The sequence below is a fragment of the Rhinolophus ferrumequinum genome, chromosome 15 (genome assembly GCF_004115265.2).
Source record: "Rhinolophus ferrumequinum isolate MPI-CBG mRhiFer1 chromosome 15, mRhiFer1_v1.p, whole genome shotgun sequence".
Lineage (NCBI taxonomy): Eukaryota > Metazoa > Chordata > Mammalia > Chiroptera > Rhinolophidae > Rhinolophus > Rhinolophus ferrumequinum.
Genome location: NC_046298.1, coordinates 2,814,216 through 2,840,262, shown reverse-complemented (window position 1 = coordinate 2,840,262; position 26,047 = coordinate 2,814,216). Strand labels below are relative to the sequence as shown.

The 26,047-nt window shown below is 41.3% G+C and overlaps 1 protein-coding gene and 1 pseudogene across 1 annotated transcript; both read left to right on the top strand.

Moving 5' to 3' along the window:
- Positions 1–385: 385 nt before the first annotated feature.
- VPS35 (VPS35 retromer complex component) lies at positions 386–25,088 on the top strand. The gene is made up of 17 exons (XM_033128297.1): positions 386–531; positions 5,828–5,926; positions 7,125–7,221; positions 7,914–8,037; positions 8,542–8,724; positions 10,047–10,260; positions 11,542–11,625; positions 12,056–12,165; positions 13,516–13,612; positions 13,719–13,867; positions 15,263–15,470; positions 15,778–15,933; positions 17,739–17,861; positions 19,741–19,920; positions 20,391–20,630; positions 23,331–23,474; positions 24,122–25,088. Exons 1-17 carry the CDS (start codon positions 529–531, stop codon positions 24,299–24,301), a joined length of 2,391 nt encoding a protein of 796 aa, XP_032984188.1. The 5' UTR covers positions 386–528; the 3' UTR covers positions 24,302–25,088.
- LOC117034876 (tigger transposable element-derived protein 1-like) lies at positions 20,648–23,299 on the top strand (annotated as a pseudogene).
- Positions 25,089–26,047: the final 959 nt, after the last annotated feature.

Sequence of the window (26,047 nt, the reverse complement as noted above, 5' to 3'; positions counted from 1 at the left end):
ACGAAACCCGCGCGCAGCCGTCGCGGCCGCCAGTGAGGGCCAGGCCCCACCCCTCTGCCCTATCTGGGTTGGTTGGGAAAGAACGTGAGCCCGCCCCATACACCAATCCTGGTCTCCCTTGTGCGCGTGCGCACCGCGAGTGCACATGCCAGGGAAGAGGGCGAGTATGGACGACCGGTTTACATTCCTTCCAGTCCTCGGTTATTGACAAAGTCGACAAACGCTGCCTTTCCTTCTTGCTGTCTCCTTCCCGACGCCGAGCGAGTGCCCCCTACTCTGCACCGCCCCGCCTTCTCCCACACTGTGGAGAGACTGGCTGGCGCCTAGGTCCGTCAGTCCAGCGATGAGTGACAAGGGCCAATAAACATGCGAGACTCGGATTCCTAGAAGCGGGCCAATCGAGGAGCCGCCTGCAGGTCCTAAGGCGGGGCTAGAGAGGGCGGGGCCTGGAGGGGCCGTAGCGTCACCTGACCGCGGGAGGCTCCGCGCGCGGTGGGTGCTGATTGCTGCAGGTTCAGGGGAGTCGCCATGGTGAGTGCTGAGGGCGGCGGGCCCCAGGCGGACCCTTGTCCTAGCCCCTGCTCTCTCCCACCGCCCTGGGGCGCTGCCGGCGGAGTGGGGGCCCCGCAGCCCGACCGCGGCTCACACCAGCCCGGCTTGGCCTGCGGAATGGGGGACAGGCCGGGGAAGGCCGCAGGCGGGCCGATCCGGGCGGGGGTGGGCGGTGGCTCCTGGCGGCAGCCGTTGCTTTGAGACAGGCGGCCTCCCTGAGGGTGTCTCGGCCTGGAGGCTCTGGGGTCCGGGAAGGCCTGCGGACGCCTCTGAATGAAGTCGGCCACCGCCCCGCCCTGTCCGGAGCCCGAGTGCCCGGTCGGAGCGTCAGGCTGGGTGGGGGGCGTGCGGAGGTCCGGAGGCGCGGAGGTGGCGTCGGGCCCCACCCGAGGGAGTGCTCCTTTGCTGGCGTCCCCACCTTTGTGCCTGGCAGTGTTCAGCCGGCCCCACGCCTTTCCTTGTGCGAGAAGCGCCTCCCGTAGGGGCCGTAATGGGGCCTGGCCTTTCCCGGCCTCGTAGCCCCCTTGACTGCAGTGCTTGACAGCGATTTCTAGGGATTCGCTTACGTGAATTTCCTGGAAGGACTCGTGCTATCCGATACCTATGAATTCTGACAGACGGAAAGGAGACCGCTTGTTCCCTGTTCCCTCTAACGTTTGTTCCCTGGGCACCCAGGCTGTCTTACCGGTCTCCCATTGATGAAATCCAAGTGTTTCACTTGCTGGAAGTAGGCATTCTCCTTAGCGCCTCTCTGTGATGGCTGCAAATCGCCGTGTGGCTGTTGGCTGGTAAACTGGAACTTCCTCAAAATGTGAATCCTTGTGTCTAGTTGTCACTCGCATTTTATTAGCGTTTGACATTGTCCGCACTGTTTAAATGATGTTTTTGTATGTTGGTGTACTGTATCTCACTATTCACTGTATGTACACAGGCTTCTGCAAACGGGCTTCACTTTAAATGTGTTAATGCCAGAAAATAGGATTAAACGTTTGACATGTACCACTTTCCTCTGATAGACCGCTATACAAGGTGATTCTGCTGATTTCTCAGAATTTTTACAGTTGGTAATTGCTATAAGAACAGTGCAAAAGTTTCACTAGGATTTGTCTGCTTCTCACCATCTAGGGATTGACATTTACAGTGATTGGTAATGAAAGTACTTAATTGAAGGTCTGCTATGCAAGCCAGTCCTGTGCCAGGTGAACCAGGTTGGAGAACTGAGCCAGACACAGTCCCGTCCTCCTGAATTTTACTGGGAGAGAAAACTCCAGGATCAGTCACTCACAGTCCCTGTCTCTGACGTGGGCAAGTCACTCAGTCTTACTTGAGTCTCACTTGTACATTTGAAAGCAGGGGGTTGGCCTCTTTGGCTCTTCCCAGTCCTCAAATTCTAGGATCCAATTCAGTTCATCAAGCCTCGTGTGTCCCTTCCGTCATGGATTGTGCTGGGCACTGGAAACAAACACAGTGCTTGCTCTGCCAGAGCTTAAGAATCTGGAGGGAAAGACGTGCTTGTGGAACGTAATGTAATGTTGTCTGAGCATTGCCTTACGAGCACTGTCAACGCAGTGTTGGGTCACGGAGGGAGAGTTCTGCCTGGGAGCTTGAGAAAGACTACAGGAAGTAACATGTGAACTAACTCCGAGGAGGGTGAACAGAAAGAAGGAGAAGGGGTACTGCACGCACACACGTGAAGCTGGGAGAAGTGAGCCCTCCTGGTGGGCGCCGCCCGCCGTCATATGATTCCCGGGGAAATGGATGAAGGTGGAGACACTTCAGATTGTTTTCCCCTCATGAAGTTTCCATCCCTTCTCATCCTCAGTTCTCTTTACTTCAGTTGTTACTTTGTGCCTTAATGTATTTTAAATAGCACTCTCATCACCAAGGTGAAATTCTCTAACTGTGAGATGGGTTATTTTCATTTTACAGTTGATTTGCATTGTGTTGTTAGATTACATCTGCAGCCTGAGTGGAGATACTGACCAACAAAGAAGTTGCTAGGATGAGTGGAGATAATTGCTTGTATGTAGGCAGGATATAATGATAATGGTTAACACTTACCAAGTGCTTGTTACTAAGTGCTAGGCAAGTTTTGAGCTTTATCTATTTATTTCATGTATGCTTTGTAACAGTGATATAGGTAAGGACTCTATTATCCCTGTTTGATAGAAGAGGAAACGAAAGCACGTTGTTTGAATGGAGAGTAATTTCATAAGTGACATGTTCATGATGATGTTTGCCTTTCTCTGTACCTTGTAACTGTGTAGACTTGGGAGGGCTGTTTGGCTTGGGTCTCAAGCTAAAATGAGCCTAATCATAAGTGTTCACTTGATCTTGATTCTGTGGTGGTTCCATTTTTCTCTGATCCACGCAGCTCCTAAGTACAGAGTGGTTTGTAAATGGAGAACCAGTTTCACGAGTGAGGAGACAGACACTGGTTACCTGGCTTGTGTTTAATGAGAACACATTCATGTTATAACTGTTCCTGTTGTAGGAAGGGCATAAGACACTCCTTTCGAATAGCCATTTGTGTAATAACTACATTGTCTTATGAGTAACATGGAAAAACACATTTCTTTATTATAGCTTTATCTCTTCATTTGTAGCCTACTTTGTAGTAAGTCTGTATTTTCTACATTTTGTATTTAAGTTTCTTTTCCTTTTAAACCCAGTTGATACAAAAATAGAAAAAATTTGCTAAAATTTTATTTATTTGTTTATAGATCACTGAATCTAGTCTGATACAAATATTTTTGGAATTGTTTGTAGTCTTTTTATAACCATAGTTTTATTTGCTATATAAAGACAGTCATTATACACAGCAGCCACGCAAGTGTCCGTTGACAGATGGATAAACAAAATGTGGTCCATACATATAATGGAATATTATTCAGCCTTAAAAAGGGAGGAAATTATGACACATGCTATAACATGGATAAACCTTGAAGATACTATGCTAAGTGAAATAAACCAGACACAAAAGGACAGATATTGTATGATTCTACTTATCTGAGGCACCTAGAGAAGTCAAATTCACAGAAAGAAAGCGAAATGGTGGTCGCCTGGGGTGGGAGTGGGGGAATGAAGAGTGAGTGTTTAATGAGCAGAGTTTCCTTTTGGAAAGATGAAAAGTTCTGGAGGTGGATGGTGGTGATGACTAAACAGTGTGAATGTCCTTAATACCACAGAACTGTACACTTAAAATAGTTAAAATGGCAAATTTTTATATATGTACCACAATAAAACAGTAATTATTAATGTAAAAATTCCATGATATATCACTACTTCACTCTAGGTTGACCATCTGAACTTAATGAAATCCATTGATTCTGATAATTGTTAAACCTGTTGCATCCAGATATAAAGACCAATAACACTCAAACTATACTTGGTCTCTCTGAAGTTCTCCAAGGACGAGCCGGTGAAGAATGTGAATTGCGTTAAAATCAGGATCCTGAAATGCTGTGTAGTCCTTCCTTGCCTCTGAAGCCAACATTTCACACTAATAGTTCTGCCGTATTAGTTATTACCTTTTAAATTAAACTTGAAGAGGGTGAATATTCTCTTCAAGTTTAATTTAAAAGGTAATAACTTTTTCTTGAAATTGATTATGCTTCTGAAGAAGTGTGGTCATAGGGGAGCTCATTTTACTAGAGTTAGCCACAGAAAAAATAAAGAGATGTTTGGCATTGCTTATTATTCAGTTAACTTTTTTCTCTTTCCAAAATTAGACCAAGAAAATTTTCAGTTTTTATAATCGATTCTAGTTCAGAAGTTGGTTTTATGGAGTTTTTGTTAATCTCAAAATTAAGTGTTGTTTTGATTGTCTTCAATAACAGGACTGACTAGATTTAACTTTCACTTCTATGTATAAGTCCTTGCCTTCCACCTTTCCAGCTCATTGTGTAGGAGGCATTCTATCTTCACTTTTTTTTTAATTAAAGTGAAATTAGCATAACAAACCATTTTAAAGTGAACAATTGAGTGGCATTTAGTCCATTCACAGTGTTGTACAGCCACCACCTCTGTCTAGTTCCAAAACATTTTTGTCACCCCAAAAGGAAACCCTGCAGTACTCATTAAGCAATTACTCCTCCACTCTCCCTCCTGGGAACCACCACTCGACTTCCTGCTTCTACCGGTGATTTGCCTATTCTGGACATTTCGTATACACGGAATCACACCATATGTAATCTTTTTGTTTGGCCTCTTTCACTTAGCATATGTTTTCTAGGTTCATGCACATAGCATGTATCAGTACTTCTTTTTATGATTGAGTGATAATTCCATTATTTGTATGTACCACAATTTGTATATACCCATTCATTTGTTGATTTTTAAAGTCATTTTTTATTAAATACATGATGTAAACATTCATTCCAACAGCAGCTCATTTATCATTCATTGAACATTTATGAAGCGTCCATTATGTGTCGGGCAATGTGTTGGGTCCCAAGGATATAAAAATGACCATAATTTTTGGTTATAATGTGACACACTGTAGTGGAGGTGTAAACGCAGTTTTATACAGCATAAAGAATGAAGTGGTTCACTGCTCCATGGGTGGATCTAATTCATTTCTCAAGCACAGTTTTGCTGATGGCAAAGACAAGAGTATCTGATGTATTTTGTCCATTTTAACTGTAGATCTCTGTATTTGAAATGGTAAGCTAGGTACTTGAGGAGAGTACTCTTTATGGTGTTCTGTCTACCACAAGTCAATAACAGTAATTTCAGCTGTTTTATTTCTAAGCTGTTTAGTCTCTTATTATATATATGTATATTGCCTAAGAGGTCAGTCTTCTCATAAACTAGTTCCTTGGTCTAAGAATAGACTAAAATGCAGATGAAAAGAAGTCTAGAGAAAAAGAGGCTTTTAGGGATTTGGGCAGACTGTACCTATCACAGGAATTAGATTGGTTGATGGCTGCGTTCTGGTTGGATCCAGAGCGTATTAGCAGAACACAGGTAGCCATAAACCACGTACCATCTCCTTTGGGACCAACCTGTTCTGAGAATGTTGCGTCAGTTTCTGAGAGAGACTAAGTTCTCCGTAACATTCCCGTTCCCTTCAGTAACCTTACGCTAACTTCTGTGGCTGGGCTTGGCTGTCTGTTCAGTAGTTGTCAAAACTGGTACATGGGTTTGAGATGTAGAACTGCGCGGAGCCTTACAGGAAAGCCTTGGAAAGGCGAGGCTAACGCCGTAGAAGTATCCGATTTGCCGGAAGCCAGTGCTGAGGAGACATTCACGGAAGTCTGGTTTTACGTTTCAGCCTACCACACAGCAGTCACCTCAGGATGAGCAGGAAAAGCTCTTGGATGAAGCTATACAGGCCGTGAAGGTCCAGTCCTTCCAGATGAAGAGATGCCTGGTAAGGATGGCGGCATGGGGGCTCTGCTGCGGTCTGGGTGCTGTGGAAACTCTTCCTAAGGCGTGGAGCTTTGCACTGCTTCTGGCCAGTGAACTGTCGGTGTCCACCAGTGTCTGTCTGCAGTCCCACCTCCCTCAGGCACTGCATGGGGCAACTTCAGCAGGGAGCCCGTGTACTTCCATTGATGTTTGTGGTCTGGGACGGCCTGTCTTCCACACCCGAATGTAAGCGTCATGAGGACGCGAGACCCTGCCTTCAGGTTACCCATCGCTAGTGTCACCACACCGGCATCCGACCTGCATTACCAGCCCCGTGGGTCCTGTACCTCAGACCCGAGGCAGGCGTCCTCACCATGTAATGGGGACTTCATAAATAGTTGTTGACAGACTGGTTTTAAATGCTTTCAATTTGAATTATTCAGCTTTGTTCCTGTCTTGAACGCTTTTTTTCTGTCCCGAATATATATTTTTTGTAGACACTACTTTAAAAATAATACTTACATCTATTTATATATTTTCGTATTGTAAAAGATAGGGTAGGAGATAATCTGTGTAGAAACTATAGATTCTCTGGATTAAAGTTTAAGAAATGGAATCAAATAGACTGGCACTTCAAGTTAAAAGTTGCTGTAATGATGAAGATAATTATATCTTACCTTTGTAAAGTGTCTTACAGTTTCTAAAGCTTAGTAATACGCTCTTAACCAACTGTATCTGTGGTGTCGCTTTCCTTGCAAACAAATTTGCAAAAAGGAAAAACGTCTTAGGATGGAGAAAATGTGCAGGCCTGGAGCTAGCTTGCTTCTGTCTCTTTCTGTGTATGAACAGTGTTTCCTGTATGTAAAGGTGGTGTCCTTCCAGACATCTCTGAAGACTTGTAACCTATGACAAAGCCATTGTCAGGATAGTAGCTTGCTTCAAAAGAATCAGTATGCCAGCTTTCTTGATTGCAGGTAAAATTGGAATCAATGCAACTAGTTTCCTAGTCGTTACGGGTTGTGAAGGTTAGAGCTATGCCAGGAAGCCTGTGGTCTAGAGACGTAAGACTCGCTGAGCTCTGCAGCCCTGGTGGGAAAGCAGGAGTCTTAACGCTTTTCAGTAGAGAGATGGCCAGGTGAAGTCGAACTTGATATTTTACATAACCAAGTTAAGTGATGATTTAAAGTAAGCGTTGTCATCTATTCTGTCGCTGTTCCTAGGACAAGAACAAGCTTATGGACGCTCTGAAACACGCTTCTAACATGCTGGGGGAGCTGCGAACTTCCATGCTGTCCCCGAAGAGCTACTATGAGCTTTGTATCTTTTCAGTGTTGTGAGTGAACATTCCGACTGTACCTCTTTCTTGATAAGGCCCTGGTCTGTTTGTTCCTTATTAAGTTTTCTGGGGTTCTGTTTCCCTTCATTGTTTTAACCAAATAGCATTCCTTTTCCACACAAATGTGCTAAGTGAGAAAAAGAAATCCAGTATCAGAAACCCTTTTCCTGTGCTTAAACTTCTTGACATGGGTGGTGGTTGTGTTGCAATTTGCAGACCATTTGCGCAGGTTGTTGAGGCAGTTGGTTCTTTGATTTTTTTTTTTTAATTTATTGGGGTGACAATTGTTAGTAAAATTACATAGATTTCAGGTGTATAATTCTGTATTACATCATCTGTAAATCCCATTGTGTGTTCACCACCCGAGGCAGTTGGTTCTTTAAACCTTCAATCCTGCCACGCAGGACTCTGAAATGGGAAGGAATTCCCAAAGGACTTGCCATTTCAGAACCCCGCTAGTGGACTGACAGGCACTCCTTGTTGTTATTGCTGTGCTTCAAACATCTTTAAAATGCTTATCGTGAAGGAAGGGAAGCCCAGCTGGAATTCTGTCGCATGTAAACGTGCTCTTCAAGGACCAGCATTTAAGCTATCTGCCCACTAGTGTAATGACTGACAAGTTCAGAGTATTGCTCAGGTTGGTTTGGCTTGAATCCTTAATCGTCATGAAAAGACATGGCTATTTCTGATGAGCTGCACTACCTGGAGGTCTACCTGACGGATGAGTTTGCGAAAGGAAGGAAGGTGGCGGACCTCTACGAGCTCGTGCAGTACGCGGGGAACATCATCCCGAGGCTGTGAGTAGCCGGAGGCCGAGGCTGGGGCCTGCGATGGCTTTTCAGATCAGGGCTTTCTAGAAAACCACTTTGAAGGTTATTTATTTCTTGACAAAGAGAGATTAACATTTTGGTAGATACTGATTTGTTAAAGGTTTTAGAGTATAATTTACTTTTCACATAGATTATTGAGGAATTTTGGAAGTAGAAAGAAATGACATATTTTGTTTAATGTCTCGACTACTAGAAAAATTAGTATGACAATTCTCCTAATGTGTTTATAGTTGATCACTCCGGGTGTGTGTGTGTGTGTGTGTGTGTATTTGTACGTGTGCGTATAGATTTGGGAGGGTATCCTTGAGTGCCTGTATTTTAAATCAGATGATACTTTCTTAATTGTGCAGGAGAAAACTTGGTCCCTGTCTTGTTTATTTAATATGTTTGTATTCAGTACGTTTGGACATAATCAAATTCTTGACTTGAATATTTTATTTCTAATCAGATGTTTCCTCCAAATTCTCCTAGTTATCTGTTGATTACAGTTGGAGTTGTCTATGTCAAGTCATTTCCTCAGTCCAGGAAAGACATTTTGAAAGACTTGGTAGAAATGTGCCGTGGTGTGCAGCATCCTTTGAGAGGCCTGTTTCTTCGAAATTATCTTCTTCAGTGTACTAGAAACATCTTACCTGATGAAGGCGAGCCAACGGAGTAAGTGCTTTTCTTTCTTCATTTAGTTGTAATATTTTCTCTTGTTGTATAGAAAAGTACATAGGAGAAAATAAATATCAATAATTCCACCCACAGCCAGCCACTGGTAGCATTTCGTGTTTCTATTTCCTTTGTTACATAGAACGCCTCAGTACATGTGTGTGATGCAAAATGTACCCTCATAACAATTATGTCTGTAGATTATTAGAACCCGCTTTTCTCATGTAATGTAACTGAGAGCATTTTTCCGTTCCATTAAATATTCTTTGAAAATAGGACTTTTTAAATGACTTACGTTTTCAAAATTGTATTTACAATGAAATAATGAAGTGTGCTTAACTTTCTCCATGAGCTCTCCAATTTTCATATTGTTTCTTGAATGTCTTATCAGTTTTGATAATTTATGGACTGCTAGTTACCCTAGAATATAAATGATTTTAATGGTCTGTGCACACCAATTAGATATTAACTCACAAACAGAAAGGACAAAAGCCACTCAGAGAGCCCTGTGTCTTGTGACCGATATTCCAGCACCTGAGTCTATTGTGCTTTTATGCCACAAAATGGCAGATGGTCAGCCAAATGGGTGAACTATCCCTGCGACAGGTTCCCTAGATTGAAGACCTTATTTCCTTTTTTACAAGGTCATTCATTCATTTACTTCTAAGGGGTATAATTCAGTGGTTTTTAGTATATCTGCATCAATTCCTTTTTAAAAGAAAAAATATAAAATTTTACTATGCATATGACAAAAAATTTAAATGGTATAGAAAAGATGAAAATTTAACACTATAGAGAAGAATGTCAGCTTATTTGATTTATTATGATTTGATTCTCAGTTTTGAGCATTTAATTAGGCAATCAGTAAAAAATTTTGAAAATTACTAATTTCCTCATCTTAGGAGATGTAAAAATAACCAGGAAATACATGGTCTCTTCCCTCCTTCACCAAGCTTACATTCCAATTGAAAACATAAAATCTTTACCAATAAAATGATGTAGTTACCAGTACATTATGCCAGTTTCTTTAGGCTTTTTGAATTAATGGCATTATCATAACGAGTCTAGTTGGCCTAGGGAAAAGAGTGGGGGAAAGTATTTTGTCACTTTAGACTTGTACTGTGTCCTCTCCCTGGTCTTTTTTTCTCTCAAGTTTGTTCCCCTTCAAATTGAACACTAAGCCAGTGAAGTTGAAAGTGTCTTTCATAAAGCATCAGTGTATTAGAGAGATTAGAAGGAAATGCTCAAAGGAGAGGGACAGTAGGAAATTGGCCGTATAATTTAAATACTGTATATAAAGATTTTTCCAACTGTCTTTGCAGTGAAGAAACAACTGGCGATATCAGTGATTCCATGGATTTTGTCCTACTCAACTTTGCAGAAATGAATAAGCTCTGGGTGCGAATGCAACACCAGGGCCACAGCCGAGATAGAGAAAAAAGAGAACGAGAAAGGCAGGAGCTGAGAATTTTAGTGGGGACAAATTTGGTGCGCCTCAGTCAGCTGGAAGGTGTAAATGTGGAACGTTACAAACAGGTTTCTGTTCTTTTACTTGTCACCTTTGCTTGTGTCATGAGCTATAAATTGAAGTCTGATTTTAAAATCAAAATATTTTTGTTAAATGGTATTGCATTGAAAGCCATTGACAATCAGAGAATACTTAAATAAACTTAAAGATATATTTTGAGTTTGTGAATGGGACGATTGGGTGTCACTAGTTCTCCTTAAATTGAGATTGACTGTATTTTGCTGTAGATGTACTCTAAAGCTACATAAGATAATGTGGTATTGGTGAAAGGGATAAACATGTTAATCACTGTTTTACTGTAACTACACTATTTAACTCTATGAGTATCTACTAAGTGCTTGCCTATTCTCCAGTGGAGGAGAATAAAGCAGGGGTCGACAAACTTTTTTTTTTGTAGAGGACCAAATAGTAAACACTTTTTGGTTTTGCAAGCCCTGTGGTCTGCAGCTACTAAACTATGCAGGTGTTGTGCCAAAGCAGTTGGACAATATGGAAGCAGTTTACAAAAACAGGCATTGAGCTAGATTTGCTGACCCCTGTAATAGACAATCCAGAATAGACCTACATACTGTGTTTCCCCAAAAACAAGACCGGGTCTTATATTAATTTTTGCTCCAAAAGACCATTAGGGCGTATTTGCAGAGGATGTCTTATTTTTTCATGTACAGCAATCTACATTTACTAAAGTACAGTCATGTCACCTTCTGGATCATAACGTACTAAATGCGTCTGTCTGGCTGACGATCTTAACTGGGGCTTATTTTTGGGGTAGGTCTTATTTTTGGGGAAACATGGTATACAATCAATTATTTTTGATAAAGGTGTAAAAGCAACCTTTTCAACAAATGGTTCTGGAATAATTAGACATCTGTATGCAAACAAAACCCTTGAACTATGACTCATCCTCATACTATGTAGAAAAACTCAAAAAATGAATCAAAGACCTAAATATAAAATCTAAAACTATAAAACTTTCAGAAGAAAAAACACAAAGGAAATCTTCATAACCTTGAATTAGACAGAGGTTTCTCAAGGACATAAAAAGCGCAAACCACAATAAGTAAAAAATTAATAAAATGGACTGTATGCTAAGTGACTTTTACTAAATAGGAACCCAGAATTTTTTGTTTAAAAATTCTTCTGTAAAATTTTAAAGTTTAATCTAGAAAGGAAGTATGGGTGAGAAAAATCTGAAAGATGATTTTCAAATTAATAGTCCAACCGTGCTGTTAGAGGAGTGACCGAAGATTTTGAAAGTAATCTTAACTCTTACTTTTTTTTCCTCTTAGATTGTTTTGACTGGCATATTGGAACAAGTCGTGAATTGCAGGGATGCTTTGGCTCAAGAATATCTCATGGAATGTATTATTCAGGTAGCTGTGAACATTTGTTTTATTTTTTTTTTTAAATGATTCATTTTATATTTCATTAATTTTCATTGTTTTGGAAAAAAGTCTTGATAGAGTAGAAAATTAGCTTTCCTGAATGAAGAATTCATTTCTCCCACTAATAACTTGGTCATTGTACTGATATATTTTTCTCCCCTAAATGTAGGAAAGCATGACCTCCCCAACTTCTAGGTCTCATTAGTTTTAGTATAATTATAGGTGGACTTTCCTTAGTGGAATATTTCTATCTGGGCTTAACGTTTATAGAGACTTAAAAGTAATGTATTTTAATTTAGTTGTATAAGATTAAAATGATTTTTTTCCCACAAATATGAACTTTAAGTACCATAAGTAAGTCTAGAATATAATGTGAAGTGCTTTTACTTGTATCACTCAGTTATTATTTGATTTTCAGGTTTTCCCTGATGAATTCCACCTTCAAACTTTGAATCCTTTTCTTCGGGCCTGTGCTGAGTTGCACCAAAATGTAAATGTGAAAAACATAATCATTGCTTTAATTGATAGGTAAGAGCTTCCAACGCTGGAAGGCAGATGTTCTGACTTCGGAATAATGGATTTAAGACATTGTCATGAGTTATTTATTTCTGTTAAACTTTTATTATATTAATGATTTTATTGTAACTACACTATTTAGTTCTATGAGTATCTAGTAAATGCTTGCCTAGCTTAGGCATGAAAGAGGTTCAGGATTTAATTGTGCAGGAGGCATGGAAATAACATTTTTAATCTATGCATTTAATTATCATGTAAAGACATTTTTGTACGGACTGAGTTGAAAGCTGACTTTCAGTGGGCACCAGTTTGCTTGGGGGTCTGCTTCATCAAGTAGCCATAAGATACAGATTATGGAGACTGTTCAGAAATCATTGTCATTGCGTATTTTAAAGAGAATTCCAGTGTATTAATATGTTAGTAAATCCCCTTCAGGCTTCAGCTCTACTTCTAGAGCCCTTGGTCTTGTTTAAATGTCTCAAACGTGGCCCTCGATGTGACTCTGCTAAGTGCCCACGTGACAGGTATGCTGAGTGCCAGTTCGTAATGTGTCCTGCTTGTGGACATACTGACGTGAAAACAGACACCCACACCCAGGTTATTTCTACAAACACTACCTTTTGGTTTATTTTAAATATCTGTGTTACTAGTTTTAAAGTCTGAGAATTTAACAGAATTCTCCAAATCCTGTTAATTGGCCATATTCTTAATGGGAGCAAAGAACTAGATTTTCCTGTGTCAGGTATAATGTTCCTTAGCCATTCCTGCCAGTAGCCGTGGCGAACAGATAAAAGATAATGGAACAGACCTTATTTTGAATAGTTTAAGATGTGGAAAAGAGACGTTTACTACTTTTGCAGTTAGTTGTGTCCTAAACTTTATATTAGGTTAGTGCAAAAGTAATTGCGGTTTTTGCAATTATTTTCAACCTGTTAAACCGTAATTACTTTTGCACCAACTTAATAATAGTAAAACTGCAGTGTCTTAAAGTAATCTGTGTACCTTTTGGCTTTTAAAGATTATTTTTATAATCATGGCTGTCAAATACATTTGTCACTTTAATGCATTTCTAGTCATATCTATTCAATTAAGTTTCAAAGAATTTGGCAAAACCGGCCTATTGAAAAATCTATTTAAGTGTGATATAAAGTAAGAATGCAGTGAAATACAACATCATTGGTGAAACTGTCTAGTTAAAAATGAATTGAAGGAATGATCAGCTACCTTCCATGTCCTTTGTAAAAACCTTTTCTAATGTTTTAGGAGAAATACACTTGTAGAAAAGCGTGAAGAATAAAATGTCATCTATGACCCCACTACTCAGATCTCTATATATTTTTAAATAAGGATTTTTTTTTTCAGATTAGCTTTATTTGCTCATCGTGAAGATGGACCTGGAATCCCAGCAGAGATTAAGCTTTTTGATATATTTTCACAGCAGGTGGCTACAGTAATACAGGTGTGTATGGCTTTTCTCCTAAGTTCCCGAAACCGCGAAACTTCTCAACTGGTAGATCCTTTTGTAATTGTGTAAAACAAATTCTCTGGTTTTCTAAACATTCTAGTCTAGACAAGACATGCCTTCGGAGGACGTTGTGTCTTTACAAGTCTCTCTCATCAATCTCGCTATGAAGTGTTACCCCGATCGTGTGGACTATGTTGACAAAGTTCTAGAAACAACAGTGGAGATATTTAATAAGCTCAACCTTGAACAGTAAGTCACCATTACACTTTTGTAAAAACCCTCATAAGGCTCTTTGTTTGGTCCCAGATTTGCTTTTCTTTCTCAATTCCTTTTTGAAATGTTAGCATTTGTCTCATTTTCAGCATTTGTTAGCATAACATGCTTGGTGCTAGTCAGGCCAGGAAGTGGCAGCCGGTTACTGGGTGGTATACACTGGCCAGGTGTTGGGCTCATGGGCTATAAGCCGTCTCAAGGGACCAGTGTCTCCAGTTCAGCCTCTTTTGTAGATGTGAACGAGTTTTTAAACTGGTAAAGAAACGCTTTATGTTGAGCAGTATTTCCATAAGAAGTGGTTTTCTACTGATGAGTAAGTTGTGAAAAATTAGGGGCATGTATGTATTTAAGGTGTGGAGACTAAGTTGGTTTAAAATATTTTCCTGTTTCGAGTCTTGATGTTGATACCATGGAGGAGAGTATGGTGCTCTTACCCACTCTGAGCCTTCTTCACTGTGCTCTCCCAGGCCTGCCGTGTCCTCTAGTGGCCACTGGGCAATTCTGCTCCCTTTATCTTTGTTCCAGCGGTCCCCTTCCTGTCCCACCCTCCGTTGCTTCTGAACACAGTCAAGCCAGGCCCTGCCTGCCCTGCATTATTCATCATTTCACCTCACATGAACTTTCTCCTATCCGTCTCTCTTCTAGTGGTTTAGCTGCATCTGGAAGATTCTCTTTTACCTTTTAGTACTCCTTTTTCCCCTTGGTCTCTCCCATTTTTTGGTGAACCAAAAAACATTTCAGATCTTGAATGGTAACAATGTTGTATCTATACCTCCCCTACTAAATGAGTTTTAAAGTTCTAAAATTAGACAAAGAGCTAAAAATCCCAGTCTGTGAAATGGTAGAAATGCGGGGACATTTCTCAGTCTCCACAGAATGGCTCCTACAAGCCACCACCTGACGTTGAGCCTGCTCTTCCTTAATCACCAACATCCGGAGCAGAAGAAATCGTTTATGTTTTTTTTTTTTTTATTTTGTCGAATTGCTAGTTTTGCATGGATTTTTTTTTCCTACTTATTTTCATAAGGCATATACAGTACTTACTGGCTACCCTAGAAACCTACCTACCACTTAAAATGCTTCCCTGAGACAGCAAATTCCAGACAGTCACTTGAACTCCAGCTGTACAACCTGTCATGACTTGGAGACTATTACATCCGTTTTGTATCAGTGGGACGTGAATAGATGAATAAATGCGTTAAGATAAGCATCTTGGAAGGAGGTCATTGGAGTATTTTGGGGTGGTGTGATTCACTCGATCCATTTCCTGTCACGTATAAATGAAAGTGTTCGATTTTTCTGAAACAAGCCGTGTTTGTGTGTGGAGAGTTAATTCTTTCCATTCAAGGGCTGCTGTTTTTCTTCCCGTAGTATTGCCACCAGCAGCGCAGTTTCGAAGGAGCTCACCAGACTGTTGAAGATCCCTGTGGACACGTACAACAATGTTTTAACGGTCTTGAAACTAAAACATTTCCACCCACTGTTTGAGTACTTTGACTACGAGTCCAGAAAGAGCATGAGTTGTTACGTGCTCAGTAATGTTCTAGATTATAACACGGAAATTGTCTCTCAAGACCAGGTGAGAGAATAGCGACGTGCTGTGTTGTTGCAAGTAGCTTATTCATTACGTAAATTACAGGATTGGAGCTGTCTAAGGTGGAATGGTAAACAGCTGGAATCTCACCAGGAAGAATAACCACTGTTGATTGACATTTGGTGCACCTCTTGCCAGACTTTTGTCTGTGTGTCCACATGCATATCCTTCCTTGGGAAGAAAGGACTTGTATTGTTGATACTATTTTGTAACTTTATGTGGCTAGAATCACTCTTGACAATGGCTGTAGGTGCTGGTGGTTTCACCCAGTGTTGTGTCTCCCACGTTGCAGGTGGATTCCATAATGAACTTGGTGTCCACGTTGATTCAGGATCAGCCCGACCAGCCCGCAGAAGACCCCGACCCCGAGGACTTCGCCGACGAGCAGGGCCTCGTGGGCAGGGTCATCCACCTGCTGCGCTCGGAGGACCCCGACCAGCAGTACCTGGTAGGCGCCAGCCCGCACTGCCCCCCATTTCCTGTGTCATCAAGGGTCTCACGTAGCTTGTGCTCTTAGAAGGTTTGGAAAGAATCGTAGCTGAATAAGCGATTAGGTGGCATCTGTGGATCTCCCTTTATGTATCAGTCTGTAATTGTTTGAGAAATCCCGGAGCTCGTGAGGAATAGGTGGACTGCTCTAGTTTCTTTAGGAGACCGAAGTCTTAGGAATTGCAGAAGAGCCTGTCTGCCTTTAGCTGGGTGTCCAGTCGTCGTTCCATGTTCATTTTTTAACTGTGTGTTGCTTTGAAAGTCTAAGCAACAATCCTTATATTCAATTGTATTTATGTTTCCAAGGTTTACAAATACAAGTTGTGTGTGTCTGCCACACTGAAAATGTGTGAAACGACTTTAAAATTCAGATTGCCTTTCTCTTACCCCCTTTTTCCTAGTAAAGAACAGTCAGATGAGGTGCTCCCTTTCTTTGTCACTAGTCCTAAATAAATCTTTGTGAAATGAATAAAACATATTCCCTAAGTGTTGGTGACTGAGGCTGGATAATTTATTTTCATGAAAGGTGGCACAGATGGCTGCCTGATTGTGGTCTGGGCCAAGTAGTTTACCCATTGTTGGCTGCGCGAGGCTAGTGGGGCTGCTCTAATGGGCAGCTTTGTTTGAGGGGGAGGCCTGACTTTCTCGTGCTGTGACTTCCTTTGTCACGGCTGACACTTGTGCTCCTTCATAGCCAGTGTATTGCTGTGTACAGTCTGTGCCTTGGCTCAGTGACAGATGCTCTGGGCCCCGCAGCGTGTCACTCTGTGCACTATGATTTGTACAGTGAGCGGCTGCTTGTTCACGGCTTTAACCGGTTACCGTATGTTCCCGTGTCACACACACGTGCCTACATGTGTTTTCATTTTTTGTTGCACACCAAACGGAGTAGTTAGGAGGTGTGCCTTCTGCCTGTGGCCAGTCGGTTACGCTCTTGTACAGACGCCTTGGAGGCGAGGGTCGTTCGCTCTGATTTCTCAGGGGGATGCAGCCTCTTTTCCATCTGCCATTTCAGAGAAATTCACAAAACCCGAATGTCACACGTTGTGTCACACATATTTAAAAAGTATTTCATGGATTCTTATAGTTTTTCTGAAACAACCAGACATTCGTTTCACAATGGCCTTTTCAAAGTGTATTGCCTTGATCTAAATGGTCATAGTATTTTTTCTGAATTAGGAGGTAGGATATACCAGCAATACGCATAGAGCTGTTTTGTATCACAGTAACAGCCGACATTTCTGAGCTCATGCCTTGTGTCAGGTACTGGGAACACTTCACATGTGTTGTTTGATCTTCCCAACCACCCTAGGAGAATATCCTAGCCCATTTTCAAATGAAACTGACAGGTAAGAGAAGGGAAGTAATTTGCCCAGGATCACACAAGTAGTAAGTGTTAGAATCTGCTTTGAAGTGTCTTTCCTTAGAAAGCCCTTTACCAACACAGTATACTTTGTACATGTGTCTAGGAAAACATATTTCAATGTCTGCCCTGATTAGCTGTGTAACCGGGGGCGGATTGTACAACCTCTCTCAACCTCAGGCCTCCCCGTTTGTGAAACGAGGTCGGTGTCTGTCTCTAGGGTGATTGCAATGACTTTGCCAGATAAGAAATGTAAAGTGCTGACCATAAAGCCTGCAGGCTGTATGCGTTCCAGAATGGGGATGAGGACGGTGGCAGCGATGATGACGAGAGTCCCCATTTAATTTTAAAAACAACGAATCATAGTGCAGAAAAGATTAATTGGTTTTTTTCTTGTTCAGATTTTAAACACGGCACGAAAACATTTTGGAGCTGGTGGAAATCAGCGGATTCGCTTCACACTGCCGCCATTGGTATTTGCAGCTTACCAGCTGGCTTTTCGCTATAAAGAGAATTCTAAAGTGGTGGGTTTACTTTTAAGTATGTCACTACTTTTTTCCTTTTTCCTCCCTCCGTGTGTGTATTTTAGTTTATTATTATGTAGAGTTTCAAACATACACAAAAATAGATAATAAAATCCCAGTTTCAGTAAATCTCAATTCATTACTCATCCCATGTTAGGTGTTTGTAACAGTGATGTTGGTGGATTACAGTCTAGCTGCAGGATCACATGAAACCACTTAAAATAAAATGAAAAATTCAAACAGGTTGCATTTATGCTAGAAGTTTTTCCTGTGTTTAAAGATCGCTTGTGAGACATTCATCAGTTTATTATATAATCGGCTGACAGTGCTTTAAAGAACGGTTTCGTTTCCTTGGAGCCTTTGAAGTACCAGCTGTAGAGTGGTACCGCCCTGTGAGCAGAGGCTGCGATACACAGCAGGTCAGACCCACTCAGCCAGCTCTGCCTAAGGGAATCGCCAGCACTGCATAATCACCCGTCTCTCTGAAAGCCTGTACTTGAATCATTTCTGAGCCATATACATTTTTTATGAGCTTATTCCTTTTACCAACAGAATTATGGCTTAAGTCTTCAGTGGAGTACCTTTATAGAAAACACCTGAGTCTGGGCAGTCAGGTTTATGTTGAGGAACAAAGCTCAACAAACTTCATTTTCAGACAATGGGGAGATAAGATTTATTCAGCAGACCAACCAGCAAGGCATAGCAGCATTTGGCCAGTTTTTATTAGGCCAGTTTCTCTTTCAGTCCCTTTTCCAGCATCTTAGGGACAGGTATTTGTGAATGTAACAGTAAAAGTAGCAGCGAGCATTTACTCACCGTGCGCCATTCACTGTGCCCAGACCATGCACTCGGATCAGTGCATTTAGTCCTCATAGCAAGTCTGTCACTACTACTCTCTCTTAAAAATGAAAAGAACTGATTGCTTTAACAAGAAATTGGGATGGTTAAACCCAGGCAAAATATTGAACCTCACTACTAAGTACAACAATGAACCTTCCTAAAAATCAAACTGGTGAAGAGAAAAGAAAAATAAGGTTCAGTGATGGCAGTGGTGTGATGGAATTCATTCTCAATCTAGTCACGGTGGGAATGTGAATTACTGCAGTCTTTCTAGAAAACTCGGGCAGTATGTAACCAGAGCCTTAAAAGATCCAGTAATTGCACTTCTAAGAATTTGTGCTAAGGAAGTAATTAGGGATTCAATAAAGCTTTTGTATATAGATCATGATGGTAATACAGATCGTTTCCAGAAAGGAATAGCTAAGTAAATTATGCTATGTCCAGTGTGTGGAATATTTTCTAGTGATTAAAATGATTTCAGATAACTTTAGCATCATGAGGAAAATTGTTTTGACAAAATAAATAAAATAAAAGAAGTTGAATACAAATTATATGCAGCATGAGCCCAATTTAACTCTTTTAAGTGAGGTACTTTAAAATAGAAAACAGAAGCATGCACACATGTCCCAGTTGCATTACATTTGTAAAGAAAAAAAGAAAGGAAAACATTAACACCAGAATGTTATCATTGATTATTGCTGGGTGGTAGATTTGGGGATGATTTTACTTTTTAAAATTCTTTGTGTATTTTCCTAATTTTGTCCAATTTGGGAATGTGTTGCTTTTCTGATGAGAAAAAAACAAACTCCTAATATATAACGATTGCAAAGCCAGTAATCTCCAGTGGATGTTCTGAGAAGACATTCTGTTTGATTGACTTGTGTGCTTCATAAATGAGACAAAAAAGAAAGAGAACAGGAAAATTGTGAGCTCACCTTTATTGCTTTCTCTGTTTTCTAGAAGTTGTATATAAAATAAATATTCTTGAGCAAGTTACTCTTGGACTTAAGGTAATTGAACACTTTTTTTCTTGTTTTAGGATGACAAATGGGAAAAGAAATGCCAGAAGATTTTTTCATTTGCTCACCAGACTATCAGTGCTTTGATCAAAGCAGAGCTGGCAGAATTACCCTTAAGACTTTTTCTTCAAGGGGCTCTAGCTGCTGGAGAAATTGGTTTTGAGAATCATGAAACCGTAGCGTATGAGTTTATGTCCCAGGTGATGATGTGTTCCTCTCCGGGTCGTGGAAAGCATATGGCTGTGCTCAGTCACTTGTGTCATGGTGCAGTGCACCTGGGTTTACTCTTCACTGAATTTGTAACTACCCTTTTCCACCATCTTGGGACTTCTTAATGCTGTAGTCATATTGCCCAGTTGGGAGCAGGATAATTTATCTTTTACCGGGCGCTAGTGAGATTTAAGATTTCCAGGTGGATCATGGTAAAAAAAAGTTCCTTTATTAATTCAGTGTGGGAACCCTGGGTTAAACCAAAGTTAAGACAGTTTCCTTGTTACAACTTGTCGGCATCTTTACTGTATCAGCTGTACCTTGTGCCTCTCCAAGAGGGCACATGTGCTGACCTGAAGGGATTGCAAGACACTCCCAGGGTGGGCTTGGTGGGAACTGCCTCTGAAAATGCTCCAGCAGATGGCTGGCACCTACAGGTCCTTCTCCCTGTGCCCACCAGGCATTTTCTCTGTATGAAGATGAAATCAGCGATTCCAAAGCACAGCTGGCTGCCATCACCTTGATCATCGGGACCTTCGAGAGGATGAAGTGCTTCAGTGAAGAGAATCACGAGCCCCTGAGGACTCAGTGCGCTCTGGCCGCATCAAAACTTCTGAAGAAGCCCGATCAGGGCCGAGCTGTGAGCACCTGTGCACATCTCTTCTGGTCTGGCAGAAACACAGACAAAAACGGGGAGGAGGTAAGGCGGGCGGGAGGTCATCCCTGAGCTGGTTACAGGACAGGCGACTGTTAGCGAGGGATGGCAGGTGCAGCTTGTGACCTGGATGCAAACCTTTGGAGGGTTTGGGGACCTGACAAAGAAAGTTGTTTTGTTTTGTTAAAAGGAAAGTAGTGTGCAGAGAGTACATCCTGCAGTGAGGCCTCCACTTTGCGTATATTGTAACATAGCGCATTTATACCATAGCACCTTTAAAAAATATACACAATACAGGCATACCTCGTTTTATTCCACTTAGCAGATACAAATTGAAGGTTTGTGGCAGCCCTGCCTGGAGCAAGTCTGTTGGCGCCATTTTTCCAACAGCATTTGCCCACCTCGTGGTAATACAATGTTTCAAACGTTCACTATTATTATATTTGTTACAGTGATTTGTGATCAGTGACCTTTGATGTTACCACTGTAATTATTTTGGGGTGCCACGAACTGCACCCATATCGCACCCATATCACATGGCGAGCTTAATGGATTAATGCTGTGTGTTCTGACTGCTCCACTGACCGGCCGTTCCCCATCTCTCTCCCTCTCCGTGGACCTCCCTGTTGCCTGAGACAATTACAATATTAAATGAGGCCAGTTAATAACCCTACAATGGCCTCTCAGTGTTCAAGTGAAAGGAAGAGTCACACAGCCCTCCCTTTAAATCAAAAGCTAGAAATGATTAAGCTTACTGAGCAAGGCATGTTGAAAACCAAGACAGGCCGAAAGCTGGGCCTCTTGTGCCAAACAGCCCAGCTGTGAAAGCAAAGGAAACGTTCTTGAAGGGAATTAAAAGTACGAGTCCAGTGAACATGGAGTGATAAGAAAGTGAAACAGCCTTAGTGCTGATACAGAGAAAGTCTTAGTGGTCTGGATGGAAGGTCAAACCAGCCACAGCATTCCCTTAAGCCAAAGCCTTATCCAGAGCAAGGCCCTGGTTCTCTTCAATTCTGTGAAGCCTGGGGGTGAGGAAGCTGCAGAGGAAAAGTGTGAAGCTGGCAGAGGTTGGTTCATGAGGCTTAAGGAAAGACGCCGTCTCCATAACATAAAAGTGCCAGGTGAAGGTCTAGCTAAGATAATGAATGAAACTGGCTAGGCTGAATGACAGATTTTCAGTGTAGCCGAACAGCCTTTTATTAGAAGAAGATGCCATCTAGGACTTGCACAGAGAGGAGAAGTCGACGCCTGGCTTCAAAGCTTCAGAGGACAGGCTGACTCTCTTGTGAGGGGCTCATGCAGCTGGTGAGTTTAAGTTGGAGTCAGTGCTCATTTACCGTTCGGAAAATCCTAGGGCCCTTGGAATTATGCTAAATCTAAGATGACAGCACAGCTGTTTACAACACGGTTTACTGAATATTTTAAGCCCACTGTTGAGAACTATTACTCAGGAATAAAGATTTCTTTCAAAATATGACTGCTCATTGATAATTCACCTGGTCACCCAAGAGCTCTGATGGAGAGGAACGAGATTAATGTTTTCATGCCTGTGAGCACAACATCCATTCTGCAGCCCATGGATCAAGGAGTAATTTTGACTTTCAAGTCTTAGTATTTATGAAATACATTTCGTACGGCCAAAGCTGCCATAGATGGTGATTCCTCTGGTGGATCTGGACGAAGTCCATTGAAAACCTTCTGGAAAGGATTCACCATCCTAGATGCCATTAAGTACATTCCTGATTCATGGGAAGAGGTCAGAATGTCCACATTAACAGGAGTTTGGAAGAAGTTGATTCCAACCCTCGTGGATGACTTTGAGGGTTCAAGACTCAATGGAAGAAATAACTGCCGATGTGGTGGAAACAGAAAGAGAACTGTTATTAGAAGTGGAGCTTGGAGGTGTGACTGAACTGATGCAATCTCGATAAAACTTGAATGGATGAGGAGTTGCTTCTTATGGAGGAGCAAAGAAAGTGGTTTCTTGAGATGGAATCTGTGCTTAGTGAAGATGCTGTGAAGATTGTTGAAAGGACAACCAAAGGACTTAGAATATTATACAAATTTAGTTGATAAAACAGTGGCAGGGTTTGAGAGGACTCCAATTTTGAAAGAAGTTCTGTGGATAAAATGCTGTCAAACAGTATCTCATAGTACAAAGAAATCTTTGGAGAAAGGAAGAGTCCATTGATGAGGCAAACTTGACTGTTGTCTTATTTTAAGAAATTGCCACAGACACCTCAACCTTCAGCAGCCACCACCCTGATCAGTCAGCAGCCATCAGCGTGGGGGCAGAGCCTCCACCAGTGAAAAGACTGTGACTCGCTGAGGGCTCAGAGGATGTCAGCATTTTTTAGCGATAAGGTATTTTCCAATTATATATGTACACTTTTTAAAGACATAACTCTTTTGCACACTTAATAGAATCCAGCATAGTGTAAACATTTATGTGCACTGGGAAAGCCAAAAATTGTGAGTCGCTTTATTGCGGTGGTCTGGAACTGAGCCCCCCAATATCTCTGAGGTATGCCTGTACGTAAATATAAAACATATATCATATAAATATATAAAACAAATAATATATTTGCTTTAAAATATAGCTGTGTGCTTAAAAGTGAAGAGGATTTAAATTGGTTTTGTCCCTTTAAAACTCGAGTCACTGTAGTGTTGTCACTTCTCTGTGTGCAACAGGCTGTTCGTGATCGTTAATCACTTTACTGCTTCCCCGCTCCCCTCTCACTTCAGCTTCATGGCGGCAGGAGGGTAATGGAATGCCTAAAGAAAGCTCTGAAAATAGCAAATCAGTGCATGGACCCCTCTCTACAAGTGCAACTTTTTATAGAAATTCTGAACAGATACATCTATTTTTATGAAAAGGAGAATGACGCGGTAAGTGAATTGATACTGGTGTTAGCGAACTCTGTTTTCCCTTCTTGCTCTGAGATTTGATGCGTACAGACGTTTGTCATTCTGGTGCTTTTTGTTGGTTTGTTTACGAGCGTCAGAGTCTGGGGAACCCACCTACTGGTCTCCCATTCTCCAAAAACATGCTCTGACTATATAGATGCATCTCTAATGGAAGAACTATTTGTATTCAAGGAAATTCTCATCCCTTTTGCTTGGGAATATTTTATAAAAATAGTCTCTGTGTTTAGGAAACACAAAGTAATTTACAAATGCTAAATAAGAGTCTGATATGTCATCATGTACAAGTTCAGAATAAGTCCTAAATAAAGAATAATGCCTTAGCCTTTTAGCAGAGCAGTGTTGGTCAAGATTTGTAGGTTAGATAAAATTGTGTCTTTGTTCTTTCACTGGTTCACAGTGCTCTGTATTTTTAATTAACTCCTTTTGTTTTTGATGAATAGCCAGAAGTTGTTCCCAAACTAGGAATCATGTTCTCATCTCTTTCCCCCCCCATAATTACTCTGGTAATTGATGAGAGTAACACAAGCTCCTCAAAACATTTTTATTAAATTACCTTTTATATTTTGTGGTACATGTTTGGTCGTGCAATTGTACATATTCTTTTATAGGTCACAATTCAGGTTTTGAACCAGCTTATCCAAAAGATTCGAGAAGACCTTCCAAATCTCGAGGCCAGTGAAGAAACAGAGCAAATTAACAAACATTTTCATAACACGCTGGAACATCTGCGCTTGAGGCGGGAATCGCCGGAATCCGAGGGGCCCATATACGAAGGGCTCGTCCTTTAAACGGAAACAGGCCCACCACACTCCTGTCCACGCACATCAGTGAGGGTTTTGCTATGCTAGGTCTCCCTTCCATAGATTGTGCCTTTCAGAAATGCTGAGGTAGCTTTCCCGTTTCTTACTTGTGATGTGTTTTACCCAGCACCTCCGACACTCACCTTCAAGACCTTAATAAAGCTATTCACTTCGTAAGTGTTCAGGTCTGTCTGATCACCCCAAGTAGCATGATTGATTTGCTATTTAATATTCCTGTGATCTGTAAAGAAAAAAAAGAACACAAATATTTAAAAACCACTTATCTCGGCTACTAATGAAGCTCTCCTTCCTTTATTTCTGTTTTGTTTTATTGTTGATTATGTCATTTCCTTCATTACTTGGGAGTACTAACCCAAACGTGTCTGTCTCTTTGTTCTCTAGTCCAATTTGAGATGAATTTAGAGGAAAGGAATACTGTATGTGAAATTCAGCTTGGGCTTTTCCCTAAATGCAAGATAAGGCCATGTATAATATTTTCCCTAAAACTAGAATATATTAATGCATGTTTCAGAATTTTAAAGTACCATGGTCAAAACCAGAAGCTATATTTTGCATATTTGGACTCGACCATCCATCTAAGAACCAGTGTTGTCCTCGACATATTTATCAAAATAATTTTGTTCTAAATAGTATAAAATAGAAAATTTGTGATCTATATAATTTATGTATAACCATTATTGTACATTTAGGGGGAAATGCATCATACAATTATGATTTTTTTTTTCACCAGTGAAAATAAAGTTGCCATTAACAATTTTGGACTTTTTTTCGTTTCATACGTGATTGATAAGAGGAGCTAGTAGAATGCCTATAGAGTGGAGATGTTTTCCCTGTGATAAGACTGCATAGCTTGTCACTTCCAAGCGCTTGGCTTTCTGTGGGACTTGACCCTACCTGGTGTTCTGGTAACTTCTGCTTTTGCCGGCCTGTCTCAGCTGACTGGTCATGGCCTGGCCAGACATTAAAGGGTGGCTTCTGGAGTTTGGCTGGTTTCTAATCCTGGCTGTGCTAGTTTAAATTGGGTGTTATATTTCCTCATCTGTAAAATGGGAATAATAGTATTTCCAGTCTCATAGGATGGTTTTGGAAGATTGAATAGGTAATGCAGGTAAAGCCTGCAGACTCAATAAATGTTACCTGTTATTGGAGGTTATAGTTGCCTTTAATAAATATGGGCAAAACATATTTTTACTAAATTTGATTTGACATTCTTTGAAAATATCATGTGTCTGTGTGTAGGTAGTGAATGAAAGAGAGGGAGAGAGAAGGGCTGGTTGTTGAAAGGTTTGGCGCCACCTGGGCCAAGATACTCTTACAATTGAAGATAGCTTCTGTGAGGTGAAGTGACTTGCCCAAGGTAATACCACTAGTAACGGCAGAAAGAAGTCTAAATACTATGTTTTTCAGCTCTCAATCCAGTGCCTTTTCCGCATTACCCCATTTCCAGGCATGGCTTGTTTTTTGGAAGTCATCCCAGAATATGACAGAATTCAACTTTGTCCAAGTTCATACCTAGAGCTTGGACGAGAACAGCAGTCCGCCTGGCCAGTAGATGGCGCTCAGGCGCTGTCACCAGCGTGGATGGAGGCTGAAAAGGGTGGGGCTCGTGCGGAAGTGGGACCACGTAAGCTTTTCTTTAATTGGCTCAAGTGCGGCCGCCCACCATCCAATCAGGAGCGTCTGCGTCATCACGTTACTGGGCTGGGCGGTGCC